At 41.7% G+C, this 24,695-nt stretch overlaps 1 protein-coding gene across 1 annotated transcript in view; it reads left to right on the top strand.

The window, feature by feature from the left end:
* The first annotated feature begins 6,552 nt into the window (after positions 1 to 6,552).
* AHNAK2 (AHNAK nucleoprotein 2) overlaps positions 6,553 to 24,695 on the top strand; it is a 37,540-nt gene continuing 19,397 nt past the window's right edge. Inside the window, 2 exon segments of the mRNA XM_030452500.1 lie at positions 6,553 to 6,581; positions 7,290 to 7,399. Of these exon segments, the coding sequence (XP_030308360.1) occupies positions 6,553 to 6,581; positions 7,290 to 7,399 (139 nt within the window).

Below are 24,695 nucleotides of genomic sequence, written 5' to 3'. Positions count from 1 at the left end.
AGTTTGCACAAACTCCTGTGTTAAGTGTCCACAGAGGATGGAAGCAGAGCTATATGCTCAGTTTTTACAGTCAAATTTCCACACACCCTTTATAGAAATGTTGTGTGCCCATTGCAAAGTATGGTCCAGGAACATCTACAGAATTTTGGGTACTGAAACCTGTTCAGGGGCCAAGAGCATAAAAATTCCCAGCACAACATCTGCCCCCACATGAAATGAGGCTGCTCTGTAAACACAGAGGTTTTCCTTGGGCTGTTTTTGACCTGTTCACCTTCTACTCCAGAGTGTTGGCAATCAGAGCAATTACAGGACACTTCCAGGGCTTATTTACCTGTTGTTTGCATTTTGCACCATCCTTCATCTCACACCTGTCTCACACCATGCAAACGAGCAGCACGTTACTTCTGTGAAAAGAAGGAAGCCCCAGCTGACACTTGTTGCTGCGATTTTTTAAAGTTGTTTTTTTTTAGGGAAGAGGACTCAACTGAATTCCTCAGGGAGGAATCAGCTATATTACCAATTTCTTTCCTTTGCAGGGGGTGGAGAAATAGAAACATGTGAGAGGAGGGGCAAGGCATTTTGATAAATCCACTTCTGCTGGTGCTGAGCAGGTTTCTCTGTGTTGGTGTCAGGACAGGCTGCAAGGCAGCGCTGAGCACACCGGTGCCCCCACCCTTCAAGTCATCATCACGCTTGATGTGGTGTAAAGTCTATCAGCTTAGCATTCGGGGATCTTTTTTGGCAAGTATTAAAACAGATGGGCAAAAATGCCAAAGAAAAAAATATTTTTAAGAGGGCACTAGAACAGCCTTGAAACCCTTCTGAACCCCGCTGTTGTGACAGGCTGCATCCTGTGTGTGTGCCTGCTTGCAGGAGGATTTACTCATACGTATAACGTTAATTACCCACTTATGTCCTGAAGCAAGGCTGGGAATGAATTTCAGGAAAAGAGATGTTTGTTTTGCGCGGGCGCCCACATCCCATATACTTGCAGTCCCGCGGAAATTGCCCCGTATCCACACCCTGTGTACGCTGGTGCCTGGAGATGTCTGCAGGGAGAAGGCAGGGAGCTGAGGGAAACCCCTCTGCCCCCTTCCCTCCGTGTCCCCCAGCACGGAAACAAGCTGGCTGCTCCTGCCTCAGCTGAAGCCCTACAGCTGTTGCCTTAGCGGAGAGAGAGAGAGGGATTGGATTTCACGGGCTGTGTAATCTGCGACAGCGCTCTCGGGCGTGTGGATCGCAAGAAGCCTCACCCAGGCTCAGCCATCCCCTTTCTGCCCCTAGAGGAACGCCCCAGTCGACATAGAAGGAAAATAGTTTGCTGAATTTCTGCACAGCCCTCCTTCCAATTGCTGGAGAGAGAGAGAGAGGGAGTGAGAAAGAGAGTTAAAGGCAGGCTCTGCGCTGGTGTTCTGGGCTATTTCAACTTCAGGGCAACTCTAGAGAACTTCAGTTATTTTTTGGTAAGTTTTATAACAAAACTCTCTTTTTCTTTCTTTTCAGTCTCTGATGCAGATTGCACAAGTTTGCAGTAGCTGATGGGCTTTTAAAATTGTAGAGAGTTGTGCACTTTCACTGCGTGCGTATTTCATGTCCTTTGATACATAAACTGGACATTCTCATTGTAAAGAAATAATGTTCTCAGCTGCTGCTAAGTGGAACCTGGAGACACTGGAGGTTTAGCCATACAGCTAAACATAAAAGTATGGCCAAAACTTCAGCCAGGGCACATCCCACCCGGTGCAAAGCTTTATCTCTTATGTATGGGAAGAAGTGAGATCAGGGATGAATGAATGTGTTCAGCTTTATTAAAATTTTCTGTTCTACATTTTTAAAACTTGTGCACTAAACCTCCCAAAGCTTCCAGGGAGATGTTGGTTCTCAGTCCTGCACACACCCCTCCATTCAGTAATCTCTATTCCACATCACGCATGTTGTTTTTCTTACTTCCTCTGTCTGTATACTTAACCCATCATACAGTCTCAAAGATAGTGAAGCTTTCCCTTGTTTAGTACATAGTCCCAGTTGTTGCAGTGATCTGCAAGGTTCAGACTGCAAATTATTTGTGGAGTTGTTGGTTTCTGACAATTACGAGTTTTCTGGGTTTTGTTGTCCCCGTAGATACGTTTCAATTTTTATACTATCTGTGCTTCTACAAGAGAAATTATATTTGTGTGGGTATTATATCTCAATAGATACCATTTGCAATATATATATCTATCATACTGACTTGGAAGTACGGACTCTGTATGGTAGTGGTATTTGAGACTAAGATTAACCTTGGAACATTTAAAAAACAGATCCATAACCTTGTCAGTAGAAGCTGTATCCAGTTCGTGTTCACTGCAAGGCTGCTGAGGCTAGTTCACAAAATGCTAGGAATTTTTCCTGTCCACCTGTCTAGGTTCTTTGCCCTATCCTCATGCCTTCATTTGTGTTCCTGAACACATGAATAGAGATTATTTGGAGTAGTATTTGTATCTGTAGAAAGAATGAAAAGTACACGTTTGTAAAGCTTTGATAGAAAAGGGAAAGACATTACTTACGTGAGAAAACACCAGAAGTCTATCCCTCAAAAAAACCAAACCAGTTTTCCTGTATAATTTATAAAGAAGAAACACAGAAATTTGAAAGGTGGCTCTTAAGAGATACAGTACTTAGCTCGTGATCACCTGTTGCATGCCTGAGGAAAACTTTTTGTGTATTGTCTTGCTGTGTCTCGTACAATAATACAAAAAACTATACGGGATTTTGTACATCCAAGCGAATTAGAGGAAGAGCAGCCTATGAGAGCCAATTTATGTCTGAAGTCTATCCTAACACGTCAAAAGTCCAGCATGAGAAAGTGTCAGATGTTTAACAGTACAGGAAAGTGTATACCTTAGCCTCTCAGAATTTATTGGGTTTTATTAGCTATGTTTAAAAATTACAAGTGTGACTGGAACTTTTTATTGCAGTGACTCTATAACAATGGAGTTAACAATAACTCCTCAGCAATACACTGAACACTATAAATCTGCGTGTGGCGCTGACATGTTCCATGAGGGCTGTAGCTTTTCTGTGGAAGCATGTAGACTTGTTAGCTAAAACTGCATTTTACTATCTTTGGTGTGGCACTCTTGTGAAGTAAACTACTATTAGATTACGAGGCGTGTGTAAATCCCCGACTGAAGTCGGTTTGACTCAGTCAGTGCTTGTAAGCAGTCCATTGAGGGTGGCTGCCTTCCAACCTCCTCTCCCGTGGGTGTTAAAGTTTTCAGTCAGCCAGGGCAGCAGTAACTGCTAGCACTGATTTGCCAGGGGTTGGAGATGGTGTGTATTTTCTGCTTTTAATTGTCTTGGACACTCAGTCTGTATTCACAACTATGAGGTCAACGTGCCTCTATTCGCTTTTGGCTGTACTTGAAGCTCATCACTGAAACAAAATCCAACAGCCTGTAATGCACGGTCAGGGGAATAGCTGTGATCTGACTTAACCTCCTGTTGCCTTCAGTGGCTTCAGCAACCTGTGCTCCAAGGCACTCTCCTCCTGGAAGCCACGCTAAGAGCTTCACAGGCACTTAACACTGTCAGTGTGAGGAAAGGAGTTGGACACTGGGATCTTACTGCAGTATCATGTCTTCTGTGAAGCCACAGGAATGTATATTCTTTTGGTTTGAACCTCTAAGGGTACACAGAGGGTTGTTTTGTTTTGTTTCTTGAGGTTTCTACTAGGGCAAAGAAGTCAGTTCATCCTGTGCATGTGTAAAACACTGAGGGTTTTAAGAAAGATTTATTTTTTTTTCCAGGATTCCTCACATTAGGAGATGTAAATAATCAAAACATAAGGCAGTGTATTTGAAAGGTGTGAAAGTTACCGACTTACATTCTGAGTAAATACTTGAGTAAATAGAGTTAATCTGTTTTTTACATCTAGTTATTTTTGCATTCTATAATGACCCCCACATTGGGAAGCAGAAAAATATGCACTGGAAAAATTAGGGTTTCCACCTCTGGAAAAAATCTCACTAAATTTCTGGGCTCTGTGTTGCCACTTCAATCCAAACCAGTAAGGTTGCAAAAGGCCTCAACTTTAGCCCTGCTCGGAGCAAGGAGAGGACTTGTCCATCTGCACTGGCAGAGGCAGATGAGCAAGGATGAGCTTTGGCTTTCAGGCAGTTTGCCACATCCCTGAGCCCTAGTGCACTAGAAAACTGTTTTTCTGACAACATCATCTTAACAGCTGCTGCCTATCCCACTTCCCTTAGCTGTAACTTCCAATCTGCCCAGCAGGGTTTTCCCTCCAAAGCCAAGAGGTGGAGCAGCACCCAGCAGTGTGGGGGATTCAACCCATGACAGAGCTAAGGTTAAACCCTAGCAAGTGTAGGTTGCCACCTCTCTGCATGCAGCAGAAATCAAGACAAAGCTCTTGTGGCAAGACAGATCCTTTGGATGACCCATAGCTGAGCCTAGCCCTGGTGCAGGAGGGTTGCTGTTTCATCTAGGGAAACGGTGAATCCACACATTTGCTCATCTCCAGATTTTAAGGTCAAGTCTGAAATTCATTATTTTATATTGAAAAACAAAACTGCAGGTTGGAGAGACCTTTTCACATACTAATTACTTCTTACCAACATTTTTGCTTTCTAAAGGGAGGCTACAGATAGCCAAATATCAGGAGGTAACCACTGCCTTGCTTGCAGAGGAGGGTCTACAGTTTTCTATCAGAGAAGGGGAACCCGTGGTTTCACCATCCAGACCTGACCAAACATGTTGTCCAGAGTGGCTGGAACAAATCAAAATATGTTATTATTGCATTTAGGCAATAAATAAGCAAAGGTAACTGATAGGGGACTCATCTGCTCTCATGGCACAGAGACGGCAGTGCTGCAGGGAATGAGTCCCAGGCCTCGGGAACAGCCCAAATCCCAGCGAAATTCCATGAAGCAGGAATGCAAATGCCTGAAGAAGAGTAGGCACCAAGCCCACTTCATCTGCCCAATAAAGATATCAGTGTCTTCAGAGGGCAAAGTTATCTGTTTTTCAAAAACACAAACAAGGAGATAAGGTTTATATGATTTCCAAGCCTGCTGATAAATGCTCAAGACTCCAAAGACATAGTAACTCTTCTTCACTGTTGGGCAAGTGTTATTTCTTTTCTGTAGTTAAGAGGACAAACACTGCTTGATTTTGGTAATGGGAGGCTATGCCTGACATTTGCAAAGTCCGGGGAGCAGCTGTTAACCAGGTAGCCATCTGATTTTACATACCTTGCTACCTGCCCACTGACCCGCCAGCCCTCCCCCTTGAAGAGCAGCATGTTTGCAGCCTCACTCAACCAGCACTGAAAAGCAGAAGTTTTAAACTGCATTTATTTCTTCCCATTTCTGCAAGTCATAGCTAAAATCTTCCACCTTGCAGTGAGTCCTGAAAGCTCCCACAGTTTATTAATCCAATCATCCTTATTTTTCCTACATACCCCATACTCCATATCAGCCACTGAAAGTTAATGACATTCAGCTTTCCACATTTCTTCATTTTTCCTGGTGTGGTTTCCCCCAGCACCCAGCCCTTTGACTGTAGGCCAGGTACGACACTTTTCCCTCAAAATAAGTGCGTGCAGGAACTTTTCCTCGTCTCGTGTTATTCGCATTTAATTCAAAGAGTCAACCTGAGAAGAATTATTTGGAGGAGTGGCTTCCGAAATGAAAAGTTTAGCATGAAGAAGAAAGTCAAAGGGCATGCATGCAGAAGCAAAAATTAGTTTAGTAGTGAATGGAATAACAACTTTTCTACACAGCAAGAACTGCTTTATCGGATACCTGATGCGTTGTATTCTGAAGGGGGGAACTGTCTGTGTGGGACTAGACATTGCTGTTTTGAAAAGTACTAAGAAATCAGCATCTGATGAACCTCAAAGTGTTTAGCAGCTCTACCTCAGGCCATATAAGCATCTGAAAGGCTGGGCTGGGTTTTTGTTTGAAATGTGTGCTGGTTTATTGGGAAGTGTAGGAACCAAATGTCTATGCAACTATAATGAGAAAGGTGGCAGTTTCAATTGCTGGCATTTCCTGTTGTGAGCTGAGCTTTCTCTAGTCTGGCTTCTTAAATCAGTCAAAAGCCAATAATTTACAAGAATGACAAAAAACAGCAAAAATGACATTAAATGTATCCCAGATATTTTCATATATGCTAGAGCTGATCTGATTTATACTTAAGTGAAAGGTTGCATTGATTTTCATATTAACTGTGTCCTCACTCCTTCAGATTGACTTTTTCACTTAATGGGCTTGATTATGAGAAAAAAATTATTTGCACAGCAAATAGTTCACACAGCTCAGTGACTAATTAAAATAACCAGTTATCCAGATCCCATTTTGGCAGCAAACAGCATTTTCACAGGTGAATGACTACATCTGGCATTTGTATTAATGGTGATGGATGCTTACAAAGAGAAATGATGTGTGCAGTTGTGATGCTAACTTATTAATCAGGCTTCCTATGAACAGACAGTGCTTGAGTGTCCATGAAGGGTAATACATTCCAAGGCTCTGCTATCACTTTTTTGGGGGCATGTGTTTGGCTACAAAATTATTGACTGCGTAAGTTGTGTAAAACAAATTTTTGAAAGGTATTTCACACACAGGTATTTATATAGAGACATTTCAATAACTTACAGAGCTGGATGGAGGCAGGACCCACACAGAACAAAAGGAATACTCTTAGTAATGGCACTGTGATCTTACTTCTGTATTTGGATTATATGTCCACAGTGGATCTTACAACTGCTTCAGTCAGTCTAACAGGAATCTGTGAATGAAATGGATTGGATAAAGATAGCAGGAGAAATCATTATGTTCTTTTTAAAACTATCCTTCCTCAGAGATTAAAAAGAAGCTTTTAGATAACTGCACAGGGTTATGCCAGGAGAGCTCATCACAGAGGTTAGCACATTAGTTACGTAATTATAATGTATGCATTACATGCCTCACCAGCCAAATATGTGAACCTTATTTATTCTAAATAAACCTTAAAGTCCAGAGAATAAGCCCAGCACTTGGAGATAAGATCAAGAATTAATGTAATCTAAATATACCAGTTTGTTTCTTAGAAAGAAAACAGGGTGCTCAGAGCGTGTAAAAACAAACCATCCCTAGGTCTCATGGTGAGGAGATCCCAGCAGCTGTCAGGAGTCTCCATGGAGATCAAGCAAACTGTCAACTGCACTTTTTCCTAAAAGCTCTGAACCATGCTTCTCCCTCCATGTCTCCCTTTCTCCCTTTTTCTGCTTTTCTGTTGTGGATAAACAGTCACGGTCCTGCAGAATGGCTCACGTCTCAACCATGTGGGCCAGCCCTAGTCCATGGGGCTTGTCCCAGAGACCTGGAACATCATTCATCTGCTGCTGCTGATGATGATGGTGAGCACAGCAGGTCTGGGGGCATGGGCTGGTGTGTGGCAAATGGGATATGATGTGGACTTGGCATAGGGTGTGTCCATTCAGAGGCCAAGTTGCTCAGAGAGTCTTGGAAAATACAACATCCCAGAATGGCAAGAACTCTGTGGATGTAGACTGATGAGACAACCCCATGCAGCAAAACCCCTTTCTCACCCATATGGGCAACCGCAGCCTTTTGAGCCCAGGGCAAACAACTTGTAGATGCTGCATCAGACCCAGCAGCCACAGTGGCAACAAGCCACACAGCAGTGGGCAGGGTGTTTGGGGTGTTCCTGGTGACCCTGCTGCCCCCACCCCTCTCAACTGTGTTTTATTAGTTTACTTGCACTCCTTTGTGTTTGGGGCCCATTGCTAGTTCATGCTCAGCCTCAGCCCTGCTTTGAAAAACGGGGGTTGGAGTCAGCAGCTCTGCACCCAGACATGTGATAGGGAAGCAGAAGCTTTTGCAACGCTCTCCCAAGCTGTGACATGCATTGAAAACTGGTCTTCTGCCAGCAGTCCTCTGTGTAGGGAGCTTCTGGCAAATTCAGGTGTGGCAGGAACACCTCTCCACTGTCACGCTGTTATTTCATAGCCTGGACTGACAAAAGTCAGGCCCCTGGGCAGCACAGATGGATACAGCCCGTGAGCCTAGGGATTTCATTTGCACCAGAGGGAGGGTAAAAGCGGTAAAAAAATCCATGAAAACGAGTGTTTTCTAATTCCTGCAAATCCTTCTCTTTTACGTGCCAAATAAGGGACAGAGAGGGAGGGAAAGCCATCACCCACTAATCCAAAACAGGAGCTGGTTGTCTCACCAGCACAAACAGACCACGCTAACTCCTCCACTAGCTCCACTCTTGTGAGGAGGCAGAGATAGATTCTGATAAAGCTTTGGCTCTTGGACACACTTGGAACCACGTGCAAAGCCAACCAGAGCCTGTGTGCTCTGGGAAAGGGAGCTGGAACTGGCTAAGCTGTCACTGGCAAATAGCGGCAAGAAGCAGAGTCCTTCACCTGGCTGCAGTAATTCTGAGAAGTGGAGTTTCCTGCTTTGCAGAGGCTTTTGCAGAAGGCAATTTCTCTGTGACCAAGGCACACTCGAATCAGTCAAACTTTGCAGAAAAATGACACAACCCAGCCATATTTGTCAAGTCTTGTTCATGTAATTTTTTGCTGTGGCACTCTGATGTCAGGTTAAGGTCCCCAGTGTGTTAAGTGATATATAGGCACCTACCCGGATGTGCCTCGGAGGAGTTACAAGCTTTGTGTCAAGCTAGTCAAGCAAAACGGAGGTAGCAGTAATGAGGAAATAGTGGGAACAATTTTACAGAGGAAGAAGAAAGCTTTTTTTCTTTTTTTTTTTTTTTTTTTTTTTTTTTTTTTTATTGAGTTTTAGTTTGTTTCATTGTCAAGATGATCTCAGAAATTCTCAGTCATAATAACCATTGGCTGGGGCAATGCTGTGGATGCAATTATCCAGCATGTGAGTTCCTGCAAGGTGTTCCTAGTGCAGGCAGGTAGTGTGACTGCACATGAGCACTCTCACCTTGCTATGTGTGGGACCTCCTCCTGCTGTCCTGCAGAGGGATGGAGACTTCTCCTTAGAGACCTGTATTTAACATCTTTCCCTTAACACATACTTTTTTTTTCTAGTCAAGAAAAATGAGGGAGGTCTGCAAAAAGGAACTATGGATTTTAGGCAACCTACAGCTGTTTTAAGTTTATGCCTCCAGTGTCACACCCATTGGGTGTTCCAGGGAGTGAAGGATACAATGGGAAATGCTGCATTTCTTTTCAGTTTTGCCCTGCTCCCTTGATGCACCCTTTGGTAGCCAAAGCAGCACATTGGCAATGGAGGCATAGCAACAGCAGCACAACTCCTACAGCTCCCAGTTGGGTTTTTATGATGACAGGCAGGAAAAATGAAGTGGCTTCCACCTCGAGGTCGGAAAAAAAGGCAAATAAGAGTGTGTTCAACTGCTCAGAGATCTGGACTCACCTTGGGCTGACAGCAGTAAGGATATTTTGTTGACAGAACATGACGTACTCCCATGGAAATCAGATTTACATCACTCTTGAAAAATGCATGGAAGTGGTCCTGCACACAGACACTGTTAGATAGCTTAATGAGGAAATCTTAAATATTTGGATGTTCTGTTCACAAAAGAAATTAAAGGAAAATTGCTTTTAATTAGATGTCATTCCTTAAGCAGACTTGAGTGAGTTTGATGCAGGAACCATCCTGATAGACTTCCCTACCTTTCAACACAGTAAGGAAGTATAGAGACTAGTTTTAAAACTTAGAAAAAAATATTTTAGTAATAAAAAATTATTATTAAAAAAAATTATTATAGTAGCAGATCTAGTCATTGTTCTGCTGAGCTACAGTAGTGTGTATTTTTGTAATTAGTGCTTCTTTGCAAAGTCATATATGTTTATACAGTGCACATCTACATATGAGTATAACTTTTATTTTTCTACATACTTAGATGAATTTTGCACTCATAGGCTAGTTGGGAAAGAATCCACTTTTAGTTGTCCATTCGGGCTGGATTCAATAGAAATGTTGGCTGACTTCACTGCAAGCCTTGGAAACCATCGGAGCATTCAAGGCTCAGGCAGTCAGATGTCTGCTTTAATTTCTACTGACAAAGGAAAAGGAGGGATGAGTCAATGTAAAACATTTCCTTCCAGCATTGAGCTAAGAGAGGCAGCATGGTGCAGGGAGGAGGTGGAATCCACGACATCTGGATTGTATTTATTGCTGGCTCTGCTGCCAACTTGCTTTGTGACTTTCTGCAAGTCGGTGTTTTGCTTTGCTACCTTCCTTTCTGGGAGGCAGGGAGAGCTCGCCTGCTTTTGCCCCGTGCTCTGAGCAGGTGCAGGGACTTTCTTGGTGACCGTGACCAAAAGCTGCCACTGCCAAGCTGGATGTTCATACCTGCCAGGCACTCCTGTCTGGGTGATTGATACTCTAGAGGGTGCAAGAGAGGTAGTTATGCTCTATGAGAGAAAAAAGTCACAGGAAATGAGGTAGCTGTTTTGAAATAAGTCTCTGTATTTTGCTTCCAGTACCCAAAGCTATTTTCAGCTTCTCAATTTAAGGGAAAGAAGCCTGGCAGTTGTTTTTTTTTTTTTTCTATAAGACACATTTTCTGCCAAATATGAAGAACTGAAAAGGCATGTGAAAGAAAAGAGAGAGCTGATCTCAGGCCAGATCACAGTCAGAATTCCAAAATTAATACGATGTAGCATGACGTATATCAGTTTTATTGAGGCCAATGGGGGCTTGAGTAGGCATAAAATGAAATTTCAGTACTTCTGTGGTCTTCCATTTGTATCACTGTCCTGTTTAACCTACTGGTAGGTCAAGATGTCTGTCATGAATACTGCCATGGAAATACCTGGAACACCAAAGCTTGGCCAGACCTCTCTCTTCACAAAGTTGTATATGATATCAAGACTCTCTACTGAGTGTTGGAATAAATGATGGAAGAACTTGCCATAAATTGTGGTAATCTTACGCCTTTATGCACAGTACAAATCTGTGAATAAATTTGCAATATGCAGGCCAGAGCCAGACTAATCAGTATTAAAAGAAAATATTGATAGAAACTGACCTATAGCTATAAACTACACAGTAATTCTCCCCTTTATTATTCTTATTTTTTCACTCCAGAAGGAATGAGGTTATTAAGAATAACAGGGCAACACTGATACAAATTTTGTCTGACATAATGTAGCTTTGTTGCAAGCTGTCCTAGTTTAGGAATCAATTTGGCTGTATTGATTTTCTCTCCTTTCCAAGGTACATAGTGTATTCTTCTTCCCACAGTAGCTTCTTTGGCAACCTGATTTAGTCAAGTGAACTGGGGTGCAAGACACCTGGGTTCAACCTCTGATTGGGTAGGTGGTGCATTCCCATCCCCTCTCTGTCTGCCTCCTACTTTCCTTCTCTCCATCCTTCTCTCCCTTTGCCTCTTCCAGTAGTCTGACAGAGAGCTCCTCAGGCACCACAGTGGTATTGTACAGTGTAATGAGGTGTCAGTCTTGGGACAGGCTCTTGGAAACTACCAAAGTAGAAATTGTAGTAGAAATTAATTAAGAGAATAGCAGTTTCCTGGGTGTCAAGACAGAGTGTAAAAATCACCTTGAGTAAAGTAATCTGAATGTTTTAAAGTGTGATCCAAAGCTTCTCCTGACTTCAGAGGCTTAAATCTCTCCTTAAGACTCAGGCCAGGACTTCCTGCAATGTTCTCTAAGTCCTGCAGAGGCAACTTGGCAATGTGCAATTAAGGCTCAGTCCGAACACTGTGGGTTAAAGCCAGTTATTCCCACAGTTCCCGTTTCCTAATGTTTTCCACTCATGATGTTCTTCACTTTTAATGTTCACAGTAGCTCATGCCAAAAAAGGTGTTTCCTATCATGTTCTCCTCACATTGTGTGTTATGGTGGTTTTTTTATTCCATATTTTCAATCCCCAGAGAGCTAAGGTTAGTCATAAACATGCTTTTGGCTATCATTTTCATGTGTGGTTTGCTATAGCAACAAACAAAAGCATTAGTCAGAAACTGGCATGAAGCTATAAACACATATTTTTTTATGATATTACCCAGAGTTAGCTTAATTTATGTGGTACACTGTTGCCCCAGAACTGCATCGTCCTTAGACGATTCTACTTCTTGAATAGGAGCTTCATAGAAAACCCAGAGAAATAAGCAAATCTGTTAACTGATGTTGTCATCTGAACATCACAAGCCAAATTCACCTATTGCACTGGTATAAATCCAGCTGAAATCCTTCAGAATATGCATTTTATCAGAGTACAAATTTGAATTTCCATCTATTGACTAAGAGGAAAATTATCATCAAGCAAACGAATGCTCACTTTGCCTTCACTGTTTTCATCTCCATAATTTTACTGCAGCAAAGTGATTAGAGGTAGGCATTGCCAGATTGCAGTAGATGATTTAAGTTCACTGCCAACACACTTGGAAAACATTGACTGCAGCATGGCAGGAGAGCCAGGCTTAGGTAAAGAGAATCTCCAGATGTGCCTCTGCAGCACCAGGGAGGTGCAGCTCGTGCAGAGTTGGTGTTATCCAGCTGGGCTGGGGATGGGTCTGAGCAGCTTGTGCAGCAAGTACTGACTTCCTTGGGAAAGGGGCTGCATTGGTACTCATGTTCACTGAAGTCCCACAGCTAGACAGCTACTAGTCCCTCAGACAGCTGGTTTAAAGGGTGCCCTGAAGGCTCTACACAGGTGATTTTAGTCTAGGCAGAGTAGCCACGCTCCTTTTAATGCTTACTTGCAACCATTTATCTTCACTGCACCTTTTCAGGAACTTGGCCCTCATCTTTTTTGACAGCTGCATTTAATAAAAAGCACATGCATGAAGAATGTATTTTTCAGCATCCCTGAGCTGGCACTGCTCAGCAAGGAGAGCTTAAACTTCCCTAGAAATTGTTAGGATATGTTCAGACCTCTCTCTTCAGACGTATACCTGTGTAGTGACCTTTCCTACCACAGAGTTGTGCAGAGTGGTTTATAAGTAATATCCAAATGTGTATAAGAAACCCTCAGAGCCTTCTAATACCTTCCAGTTCAGAAGCCTTTAGCTGGAGAAGTGGTTGCAGCTGCAAGAGAATAATCCTGCAGTAATAATGTACTTTGCACCTGAGTGCAGAGACCCTCTGAGAATGGGCATTTGAAGTCCAAGGATCAAGAATAAAGATCAAGCACCAAGTGTTGACCAGAGTGCATTCCAAAAACTAAGAGCTCTTTTTCCTAACCAGACCCATAAGCAGAAGAACATGCCCCAGGAGATCCACATTTGAGGCCTGACTCTGCTTGCTGTGCTTTGCTTTGTGTTGGTGGTTCTGGGTCCCACACGAGACACTGTCACTGGTGTCTTTTCAAAATCTTTTGTCATAATTTTACCAGTGTAGATTTACCTGGTGTGTAAAAGGACCTGGTTTTCAGTTAGCAGTGCTTGAATTACCTGGTCTGCATCTGGATTTTCTTTGACCTTTTCCTGTCTGTGTCCAGCTATATCAAGGCCTGCACTGAAAGATGCCACACACTTAGCTTCTCTGAGGACTGGTGTACTTTAGCTGCTTGTCTCCTTCAAAAATGAGCCCAGCTCCTTTCTGTTTCCTTTACTCCCTTGTGGTCAGACTCCCCACAGGAGTGTTCAAAGCATGACTAAGTAGTGTTCAAAGTATTTGTAATGAAGGAAAAACAAGTTCTGCACTTAGTGGGGCTGTAGAATGCTGCCAAAACTGACCCCAACAGCACTATGTAAAAGCAAATGTTTCAGCCATTGCTAAAACATTATTGAAATCTCAGTTCATGGAGAACTTTGGGACTGCAGTATCGAAAAAGGTCACATCAAGAAGGTGGTGGTGGTTTTGTTTGTTGATGGTAAAGGGAAAATTATTCCACCTTGTAAACAGCAGACAGGACAACTTCACTGTAGCAATTTTTCTTCTTTTCTGGCTTCATTGACAGTATGGGTATGGTGGTGGGCCAAGGAATGCACCTTCCTTGGGAGAGAGAAATTCTCTCTCTGCTGCACATAATGAACTGCAGCTCAGAGATAGAGAGCAGAGACCTCACTGGGGCTGCTGGATGAGTCAGGGTGTGAGAGAACATAAGTAGTAAAACACCATTGGTTTTAAAACACTCTGCAAGAATGTGCAGGAAAAACTACAGATGGACTGAGGGGCATCTCCAAGTGCCACCCCTTCTATCCCCTTGCACTCAAACTCTCCAGAGCTCTGCAAATCACAGCAGTCATTGCCAGTCTGCATAGTGGGGACAAGCTGCTGGCTTGTCCTACAGCTGCACAGATATAAATTACTCTGAAGAAGCCACCTGAGAAAAGAACAAGCTCTGCCTCCTTGTTGTAGATCTCAAAGACTGTAACTGGTACCATGTGGTCTTCCTTCGCCTTGTCCTAGCTTTGTATTGGTACAAGGCTGTTGATTTCAGGAGACCCCTTCATCTAGCTAAGGGGCAAAATGTAATTTTTTCTCCCTTATGCATTAGTCTGAATCTAGCACAACTGCTCATCAGGAAAAATGTTACTGCATCCTTTCATAAAGAATGTCTTCTCTTTTAAACGAGTTAAAAAATACTTAACCTGTGCATGCATAGACCATAATGATAAAGAAACAGTTACTAATTTCCACAAGATCTCATTATTTGCCGATAACAGAGAGGTTCTGAACATTTAAAACTGTTGTGAATCAGCCCAAGAGCTGATATCAAATCCAATAAATAGTCCTTTTAGTGCTTTCAAACAACTCCACCCATCTCTGTTCATTCACCAGTTACTACACTGGTGAACTGCAGTGTAGCTACTTTCTTGCTCTTTTTGTCTTTCATCAAACAGAAATCCAGGACTGGAGAAATAGGTCTTTTAAAAAAAGGGGTTCTCCCTGTTGTTTATAGTGGCCTGTGTGAAACATAAAAATTAAATCTGTTTCCTTAGCTGTACTCTGTTTTCCTCTAATCTACTAGGTGAGCATACTGGTTTGTTATTTTTGGGTGCTTCAGTGCTTGCTAGATGGATGACCTGGAGAGGGAAATGAGCACTTAAAAACCATATGCAGAGTCAATTTTTAAAAATATTTGTTTTTCAAAAATAAAATGCAAAAATAATTTTTAATCTTCAATTTTCATTCTCTAACCTAACATGCACTTAATATTCCAGTGTTTTTCAGCCTCATATAATTGATTATTTCTAATATTAAACAATGAAGATTAAGTTCACAAATATGTTTTGCAAAATCATTTACGCAACTGCACATTTAGAAAATGCCAGGGCAAGTTACACCTCTGCTGGGGAAAGATGTTCAAAAGACAAGTAAATAGCAATCAAAACAACACTATATTTTTGAGAAGCATTTGGTAGGTCACCTACTAAATTCTTTTGAAATCTGACTTTTCTTGGTCTGAAAAACAAGTTTATAGCCCACTTATTCACATTTTAATTACATTATATGACCAGAACTATACTAATTAATTTCTTTATTTGATTGAATTTATCTGTAAATGAGCTTTTATGTATTTGTAAACCCACAGAGTGCATCCAGAAATTCTCTCTGATTTTAAAGGAACTCTCTTACACCACATGAAAATAAGAGAAAGTGAGCTGTGCCAAATACTACTTTGCTACCATCACTGTTTATTGACAGAAAAGATTTTTATCTTAACGAAGTGAGAGAACTGCTAACTTTATCTTTGATGTAAAACATTTTCCCATAATAATTTTCTGTCACCTTTATCCCATATCTCTTGTGTGACATATACATTAAGGAATTTAAAAGCTTAAAAGATATTTTCTTCTGTGGTGATTTACATCTGAACAAGTTGCCCAGGGAACTTTCTCTGAAACTGAAAACCTGTTTCCAAGAGCAGTATTTATATAAAAGCCCCCATAAAAGGTTGTGGAAAAGCTACAGTGTTTTTGCTGCATTCCTGTTTCAAGAGGGGCTATGCCCAGCATACCAGAAGAACGTGCAAAGCAACATTTCTCCATTAATCTCGCTACATCAGGGAATTAATTCTGCACTGAATTTTATCAGTCAAGCAAAGAGAAATGAAAAATCTTCCTAGATGGTATGGATCTTTAATGTGAAAAAAAATTATATATCTGTACGTATGTATGTATATGTATATGTGTTAATTGTTACATAAAATACAAAACATACACGGATTCTGATAAAGATGTTTCTAAAGCAGTGCTTTTGAAGAGTTTGAGCTGAAAAAAATTTTTTCTAATTTGGACTGTTAAGTGCCATTTATGTAAAGCCTGCTTTGGGCTTTTTGCATAATGTTAATAGATCCTTTGTTCTTATCCTCAAAACCTATTCTTAGGGGAAAAATGTGCTCTACACCAAAAGCACCAAGAATTAGCATCCTCCTTTAATGTTAGCAAGAGGGCAGGCAATCAGCTTCCTTTGCTGCCTCTCTGGATCATCACAAGGCTACCTCTTGGGACAACCTGGGGCTAGAGCCACAGGTCCTCAAGCTATACTGACTGCAGCCAGCAAAATTCAGCCTCCAAGGCTGCCAATCAAGTCTACATGGGCAGAACAATTATTTTTAATAAATGTATTCATTTGATTAATTTCTAAATCTGAGCAGGGCTGTCGTTTGTCAGTGGAACAGGGAATCAGTTCAGGGAGAAGTCTGGATGCTTGGGGAGGTGAATCAGCAAGGAGAAGGAATGTGGGAAGGTTAATATGTATGAGCTTTATGGGCCTTATCTGCAATAGGCACTCACCTGCCTCTGCTTCTAGCCAAGTCGTGATAGGAGCTGAGTTCACATCAAGCTAAAAGGGAGGATAGGAGGAATCAACTGGCTCTTGCTTTGGGAGGAAAGCAGCTTTGCCTTCACTTTTCAAAGCCTAGTGAAGGCATTTCTTTTAAGTGAAAAATGCTACAGCATGCCTAGTCATCATATCAGATAACCAAATAACTGCAGGGCAGTTCCTGTTAGAGTTTCTGAAGCTGGTAAGCAAGTGAGAGCACATAATTTGTAACATGCCTCTGAAGTCCTTGAAATCCAGACCATCCAGATGGACAGTGACACTGTGGGAGATTTTAGCTGGGTATCCATGCAATGATTTACCACACTGGCAGAGAATCATAAGCAAAAGCAGTAAAATTGTTGAGAGTTCCAGGAGATAAAACTGTTTAGGATCACAGTGGATTAGACCAGTCTTTATTGCTTTATTTGGCTAAAGGGTAGTAAGCAATTTTGTTTCACTCCAGGAGCTAGGATATACATAAAAATTGCTAAAAAGTGACTCCCTTCTATTACTGACTGTGTGAGAAGAGAGTTCCTGCAGTCCTGGGAAAAGATCACAACTGTCAATTAAAGAGATATGGTCCTAATGTCACACCATCCTCACAATTATCATGCACCATAACACTGTGGGATTTTGTGCAGGAAGCGAAAAACACACAATGGGAACCCATTTCTGTCACATAAAACTTGAGAGGAGGGAAAATTCTATCCCAAGACAGGTAGACACACAGATGCAGGTGGGACGTTATCCCTACCCACCAGGCAATTGTCAGACTCAAACAATTGAGATGATACAGAACTTACACTTTTGGGACAGAACCATTGAGTAGGAAGAACAGTAGTGAACCTCTGGTCATCTGGTGGGCACCATGAGCATTTCTCCAGCTGCCTTTTCCACTTGCCACTTGCAGTGTTTACCAAGTGACAGGAGGGTGGACCATGAGAGATGAAGTTCATATATAAGCCACTTATTAGACACCATTTGAATCATGTTCTCACAACAAACTTTGGATTGAGAGCTTCTTTTCAAGGACTCTTTTACTCCTATGAAACATGATTCTTTTTTAGCCAAAGATGAAATATCGGACCGACAAAATATTTTGGCAAATATTTTATTCTTGTACTAGAAGACTTACGTGAATCTGGCTGAATTCCATTTTCCCATATAGCCAGGTAACCAAAAAATTACTGAAACTTATTAACTTAGGGTCTGGGAAATTTCAATTTGAAAAACTGAAAAAAAAAGAAATAAAAGGTTTGGAAAAAAAAACAAAACAACATCCCCTGTGCTTTTCATGTTCTAAAATGACTCAAGATGAGAAAGGCTGTGCAGGTCCTCACCATAGTGATTTATCCTTATGCTCTGAAGTGTCCTATGGAGTCTATTTAAAGTTTATCTTTCCTATCACTGTAAAAATATAAAGCTCTTTTCTGATCAGTCTCATTAAAGGTTTTGCTCCTCTTGTGAAGTGTGAGTGGACATACTTCTAATAGTTTTAAATCTGTGGGCAGGGTTTATCAACGAACACACACTCACAGGAAAGCCATTCACTCCCCTTTTCATCTGGGGGCTCTTAGTTTCTCTTTTTATGGTAGTGTTTATGGTAGTGTTCTTAGTTGCCAGTGCTCTTCCACATCTTCCCTGATATTCATCAACCTGTAGAATAAGCCCTGTAAAATCCTAATGAGCTCAGTATGGGCTGTGAGAAACCTTAATTCCCTAGAAATTTCTCTACTTGGATGTACTTTGCAGAGCAGAATACCATCCCTTCTGATAAAAGCAAGAGCTGACTTCATGAACAGGTCTCTGGCCTGGTGAGGAGCCTGATGATTGTAACTTACATGTATTTTTTTGTTCTCAGAAGGTTTTGAGATGAGATGATTTGAAGGTTTTTAATGAAGTACTCTAACCTCCGACAAGGGCAGCTTAACATACCAAGGCGCTGAATCAAAACATCTTTTTCGTGCCTTGAATGGAAGGAAACTATTCACACGTTGTTTATTTGGGAGTAGCTGCTCCTTTAGCTCAGCTGTGATACGAGCCCCTGCTTTTGGCCTCAAAGTCTGAGTTACATCCATCACAGCACAAGTATGCAGCCCAGTGACAGGGGGCATTACCAAACCAAGTGCAAAACAAAGGTGGGAGTATAGCTTAAAACCAGGCCTAGCTGGTTCTGATAGCATCCTGCAGATAATAAGGCCTGTTAAAGCCCTTTAGCAGCAAAATCTTTTATCTTCATTCCACAGACTAGTCCTTTGTCTCCATCCCCCAGAAACAGGCAGTGAGACCAGAATTTCAGGGCTTGGTGGGGAGAGCCCTGCTTCCAGCAGCGAGCAGAGGGGAACACGCAAGGGGATGTGCTGTTCCTCATTTTATCATTTTTTCTGACGGCAGAAGGGCTGCTTTCTCTGCAGTGGCAATCCTTCATTTAAGAGCTGAGGATCTGGTTAGACTGGGTGGAGCCACTGGGTGTCCCCGCTGTCTCCCTGGCAGCGCTTCAAGTGAAGTAACATTACATTCCTGCGATGGAGGGGTGGGAGCGGGAGGCAGCCTCCTCCGTGACATTGTGCCCGCATCTCCCCGTTGCCGTGCATCCTGCCCAGATAGAGTGACAGCCGCTGCATTCCCCCTGCGCTCCTGCCGTGCCCCACAGCCCTGCCCAGCAGTTGTTGTAACTCAGTCTGGGGGAACTTGCAGGACAATGGAATGAATCCAGATCTCTGGAATGTGCTAGGAAATCTCTGTAGAAGACGAACCTCTTGATTTCTCACTGGTGGGTTTCCTCAGTGTAGGTGGATTTGCTTACTGGCAATGTCATGGGCCTGCTGGAGCTCGTGGTTGGGCTTACATATACAGTGCAAGAGCCTGTGCCATGGGCTGTGCTCTAAACCTCATGGCAGCCTCCTCAGGGAAGCTGCCAAGTTCATGCATAAAGGAGTTTATTTGCAGATGCTTTCAGGATCGTTTCCCTCACGGGAAGGATGTGACTCCAGCAAACTGCCCAGGAGGATCTAAGTGGTGGGGATGATTTCTGTGAACTGCCACCACCAAGCCTCTCACACTGAGCAGGCCTACACACTCCTAGAGTGTGTTACTAGTTGGTTTTGTTCATGGTCTTTACACTTACCCTTGGCATTTACACTTAACCTTGGCATTTCCACTTGAAGAAATGCACAGCAGAACCTTAGGTGGGGTGTTAGAGCAGATGTTCTTTGCTGTGTAGCATCCAGGCCACAGTTCTGGACAAGTCTGCCATGGTTTGTTTCTTTTTTAACAAAAGACCTTCAATCATTAGAAAATTGCTGGGCTTTTAGTCCTCTTGAGTGTGGCACAAGGTCACCCCTTCAGTCTATAAGGAACTCACAAAAAAACTGGGGGGGGGAACAAAGAGAAATAGTGGAACATTTCAGGCCAATTCTGATACCAAGCAACTATTTTTATGCTTGTACATATCATTTGCACAACTTTTTTAGCACAGGGATTGGCAAGTCTTGGCTCATCAAACCAGTTGATGCTGCTAGCAGAAAACAAAGATCTGCTTGTGGATTCAGAAATCTGCTAGCACAGCTGATTGTGGAAAGTGATGAAAATAGTTCTTTTAAGTGCCAAAAATCATGTTCATACCCAAAATATTGGTAGCTAAGAGAGAAGTGATCCTTTTGCTGTCCTTGTAATGCTGTCTGTGAGGGCTTTAAACAAAAAATAATAATCTGATTTAGGCCATTTTTCAGTCATGGGATATTCAAGTATATCACCCAACAGAGAATGCAATAGCTTACATGTTTGATGACCCTGCCTAGCTGAAGTGACGTTTTAATTAGCTGGTTGGTCTACATTTATTCATCAGCCTGTAGTCTTCTGGGATACCCTGGGAAACCCAAAGAACCTGCTACTGGGTAAATTAATTTAATAACTAATCAAGAAATAGAGACAGTGAATTGGAATGGATATAAAAAAGTAGATGTGGAAACTGAAGCACTGAGATTGCTAAAAAAAAAAAGTCAGAATGCTTGAATTGATATCTTTTTGTCCATAAGCTTGAAGAGTTTCTCTTAGTAAACTGAAGTCAGGTGAATTTACCTATCTGAAAAATTGCTCTTGAGAGGCCAAGATGAATGCCAAGCATGTGCATAGTGTTCCTGCTATCAAGTGCTTCCCTGAACTGGGACCTACGATTTAAAGTATTCTAAGTATTTTAAATATTCCCTATTTCAAATATAAGAAGTGAATGGGGAGAGGCTGCGGGACTTCACAGCTGCACTGCTCTGGCGGCAGTGAGAGCTCTGAGGGAAGGAAAGGAATCCCAGTAATTGTGATACCTGCAGGAGAGGGAGAACAAACCGTGGGGGGAAAAAATAGGGCACACTATCCATTTTGAGGAAGATATTTGATTTTAAAACTAGGGATTATATTTTATTTAATTAAAAAAAAAAAAAAAGGCGGGGGGGTGTAAATTTAGAAAATGGAATTCTGGAGCAGTGTATTAGTAGTGACTGTTCATGCTTATGTGAGAAGTAACAGGCCCATGACAGGGTGCCTGAGGGCACAGGGACAGGCAGATCAGCAGGTACAAGGACTGATGACTGAAGGAAGAGGGGTCTGATACCCACTGAAGCTGCCCTGGCAGCAGTAGTGCACCTTATTTACAGTGAGACATAAACATATGAGGGAGTAGTGTGACTCCTGCTGACCTATGTGTAATGAATCCTTTCACTGGTCAAACATACGCCAGCAATGCCAGTGATAGTAAATTAGTACTGCTGCTTGTTTGTCGTGCAGTTATTTACTCCTCCTCCTCCTCCTCCTCCTCCTCATTAATAGAACGAATCAGATGATGTGCTTAGGGTGTGCTTAGCCTTTTCAGACGAGACCTGACCCAAAGATGTCCTACCCTTGCCCACATGTCTAGGCAAGAATCTTCTGAATAGCTGTGAACTCAGAGCTATTTATTGCAGAGTAAAAGATACAATTTGTAAGCAAGGAAGGTCAGCAAGGCAGTGATCAGCAAAGGCCTTTAAAATTTGTTTTTTAAACAACATTTCTAGTGTTCTCATTTGTTCATTTATTGTTAATTTGATTTTAAAGCATACAGAGTGTGTTAAATTTATATACCATATATACCAGTGGTTCAGTTAAAGCTAGGATCCTCTTCAGTTTGGATTCAATTAAATCATCTTATTTTAAATAGATTACCATGTCTCAAAAGTGGTTTAGGAAACTGTTACTCACTGAATGTGAATACCAAAAAAATAACCTGTTTTTACTTTTTTGTTTTGTTTTACCCAAAACAGCCTAGCTGGGTTTCTAGATTAAAGAAAAAAATTATTTTTTAAAAATAGCATTTAAAAAAGCAAACACAATTTTCAGTCATATGCTAGAAATTGTTCCAGCCTATATAACTCCTACTGCCGACTTTCAAAAAATTCTCTTGTTCTGAAGTCAGTTCAAGTGCCTATTAGAAGTAGTCACTGATGTAAATTCCATCTTGTTTATAAAACATTTTGAACAAAGCATTGATTGTCCAGAGTTTTTAAAAGAAGTAAAAACCTATAAAATGTTGGCATCACTGCTATTTGAGGCATGAGAATGACACGCATATAAATCATAGTTTATTGGCACACTCTTTTTTATGCAGAAAAAAGGCTTTGCTGAAAATGGAATTCATTGATGTACTGAAACTCCCCTCTGCTACACATTTGTTTTTAAAGTATTCTAAATGATGAAAAAAATGAATCAAATCCTAGTCTACCATAAGAAGTTTGGGGGCACAAGTAGTCTTTTATGGCATGGGTTAGTTGTAGTAGAGGGGAGAATTAATATAAAAATAGGCAGAGTTTGTGGGAAACAGGGTGGATGGAAAGGCATCAGGGTGAAGCTTTGGAATGGAAGGTCATTTGTGTAACTGATGTCCCTCCATGCAACCTCAGTCACATCCCTGTTAGTCCTGGGGACATTAGTCTGTTGTTGCATTTTGGAGGAAGGGGTCCTAGTTTCACCATTTAGGGGAGGTGTAGTAGCCTACTAAACACTTTCACAGGAGGACTCTTACCTTCCTACCCATCATGAGGTAGGTGAAAAACACCTCTTGTGCTGACAGATTTCTTCTTAACAGCAAGGGAATCTTCTGGTGACATTTCGGCTCTCCTTGAACCATAGCCCCTCTGGCAAGGGCAAGGAGAACAATCACCTGCCAATACTTGGCCAAGCATGTAAAGCCACCCTTTTGGTTCATACACCACTGTTTTGCCTGATCAACAGTTGGTAGAATATAAGAGACTTCCTCCTGGTCCTGACCCAAATGAGATGTCATCTAGACCAGCTCTCTCTTTCCATATCCATGCTGAACAAGACTTGGCAGTGTTGTCTATTGTTTTAAAGGCGTCCCAATGGGAAATATGTGTTGAGGCCTCACTATGGGAAGTGATGTAGTTCTCTTGGATTTTATGAGTAACCCAGTCTTAGCAACAGGAAGATTTTGAAGGTGTTAGTCACCTCAACATTCTAAGTATCCTTTGTTTAAAGCATCAGTTTTAAAGTTTTACAGCTGTTAAAACCTATAGGATATTTGTGCTATCCTAGACCCAAATGACATGCCCCACTGGATGGTTAATGAGCCCAAGAATCCTTCCAGATAGTTATTTCCTTTCCCAGTAGCAAAATTATTGGCAGCCATGAGGAATCAATGCTGTAATTAGCCTTGAAGTGCTGCACTGAACAGCAAACACTCCAGCAGTCCAAGCAATATTCTGTGAAGTCATTCTGCTGGACTGCAGGGCTTGTGGGTGGGATTCTCCCAAGTGAAAAATACAGCCATGCCACAGGACTAAGTCCTTACTGTTTCTTGGAATTTTAGTAACAGCCATAAAATTCACTGTTGGCACCTGAATCTTTATAAGCACTAAGCAGATTAAACAATCAAACTTCAGTCCTGCAGCTCTTCTCCGCATTTGATGCTTATTAAAATACATGTGGTGAAGAGCTTCATGAATGGATTCCAGAGTTTTCAAGCAGAAATGCCTAAAGTCAGGTTTGTGAATCTACTTCTAAGTTTTTTGGCAAGGTTATGATAATTTTCCAGTTTTCTCAAGCATCTGAAAATTGCCAGTGATAGAGCATTTGAGAAAAAACAAATCAGTTTTTACATGTCTTTGGGTTAAGACCTGCATTAAGACCATCTTCTAGAGTTATCCATTGTAGGCATCAGGACTAGTCCTGTGAAGGCTAAAGGAGACATGATCTGTCAGTCCTGGTGTGTTCTGAGTTGATCCTAGTTCTCTGAAGCTTAAATACCACAGGAGAGATGATTAAGATTATGTTCATATGGCTGATGAGGATGTTTTCTATTCTGTTAAGTTTGGAAACTTGGCTCACAGACCAACATGGGACATTCACTCTGGAAGCATGCTGTCACTATTCATGTTAACAAAGTGATCCATCCCTGATCCCGTGGCATAATTCCTTCAAGATTCTGTCTGTACTAAAAATATTAACCTTAAAAAAAGTTAAGGAAAAATAAATGTAGGAGATCAGAAAACTATGAAGAAAGGCTAGCAAAATCGCAGCCATTTTAACACAAGCTTAGCAACTTGCATAAGTTAGAGTTATTGCATGCATATTGCAGAAGTTATGCTGGCTTGTCTGCAACACAGCGTGTAATAGCCACATCCAGGAATGCTACGTTCCAGCCTGAGGATACATCATTTAAACTAGACAATAAGTTTCACAGTTCTGCTTGTGGTTGTCTTCTCTAGTGTTAGAGCATATTTTTAAGCCAGAGGATCTGTTTAGGAGAGCCAAAACTATGTGTATTAATGGCAGTTGCAGAAGTGGACAGCCTGATGGTTTGGAAAAAATGGAACATGGAGACAGGAAAGAAATACAGTTATCAGGACAAGGACTTAGGCATGTATTAGAACAACTTGGGAATCAGGGAATGCGTAGTTGAGCCACACTG

This window comes from Calypte anna, chromosome 5A (genome assembly GCF_003957555.1).
Source record: "Calypte anna isolate BGI_N300 chromosome 5A, bCalAnn1_v1.p, whole genome shotgun sequence".
In the NCBI taxonomy this organism is placed as follows: Eukaryota; Metazoa; Chordata; class Aves; order Apodiformes; family Trochilidae; genus Calypte; species Calypte anna.
The sequence above is the reverse complement of the archived record's forward strand: the minus strand, read 5'-3'. Positions and strand labels throughout refer to the sequence as shown.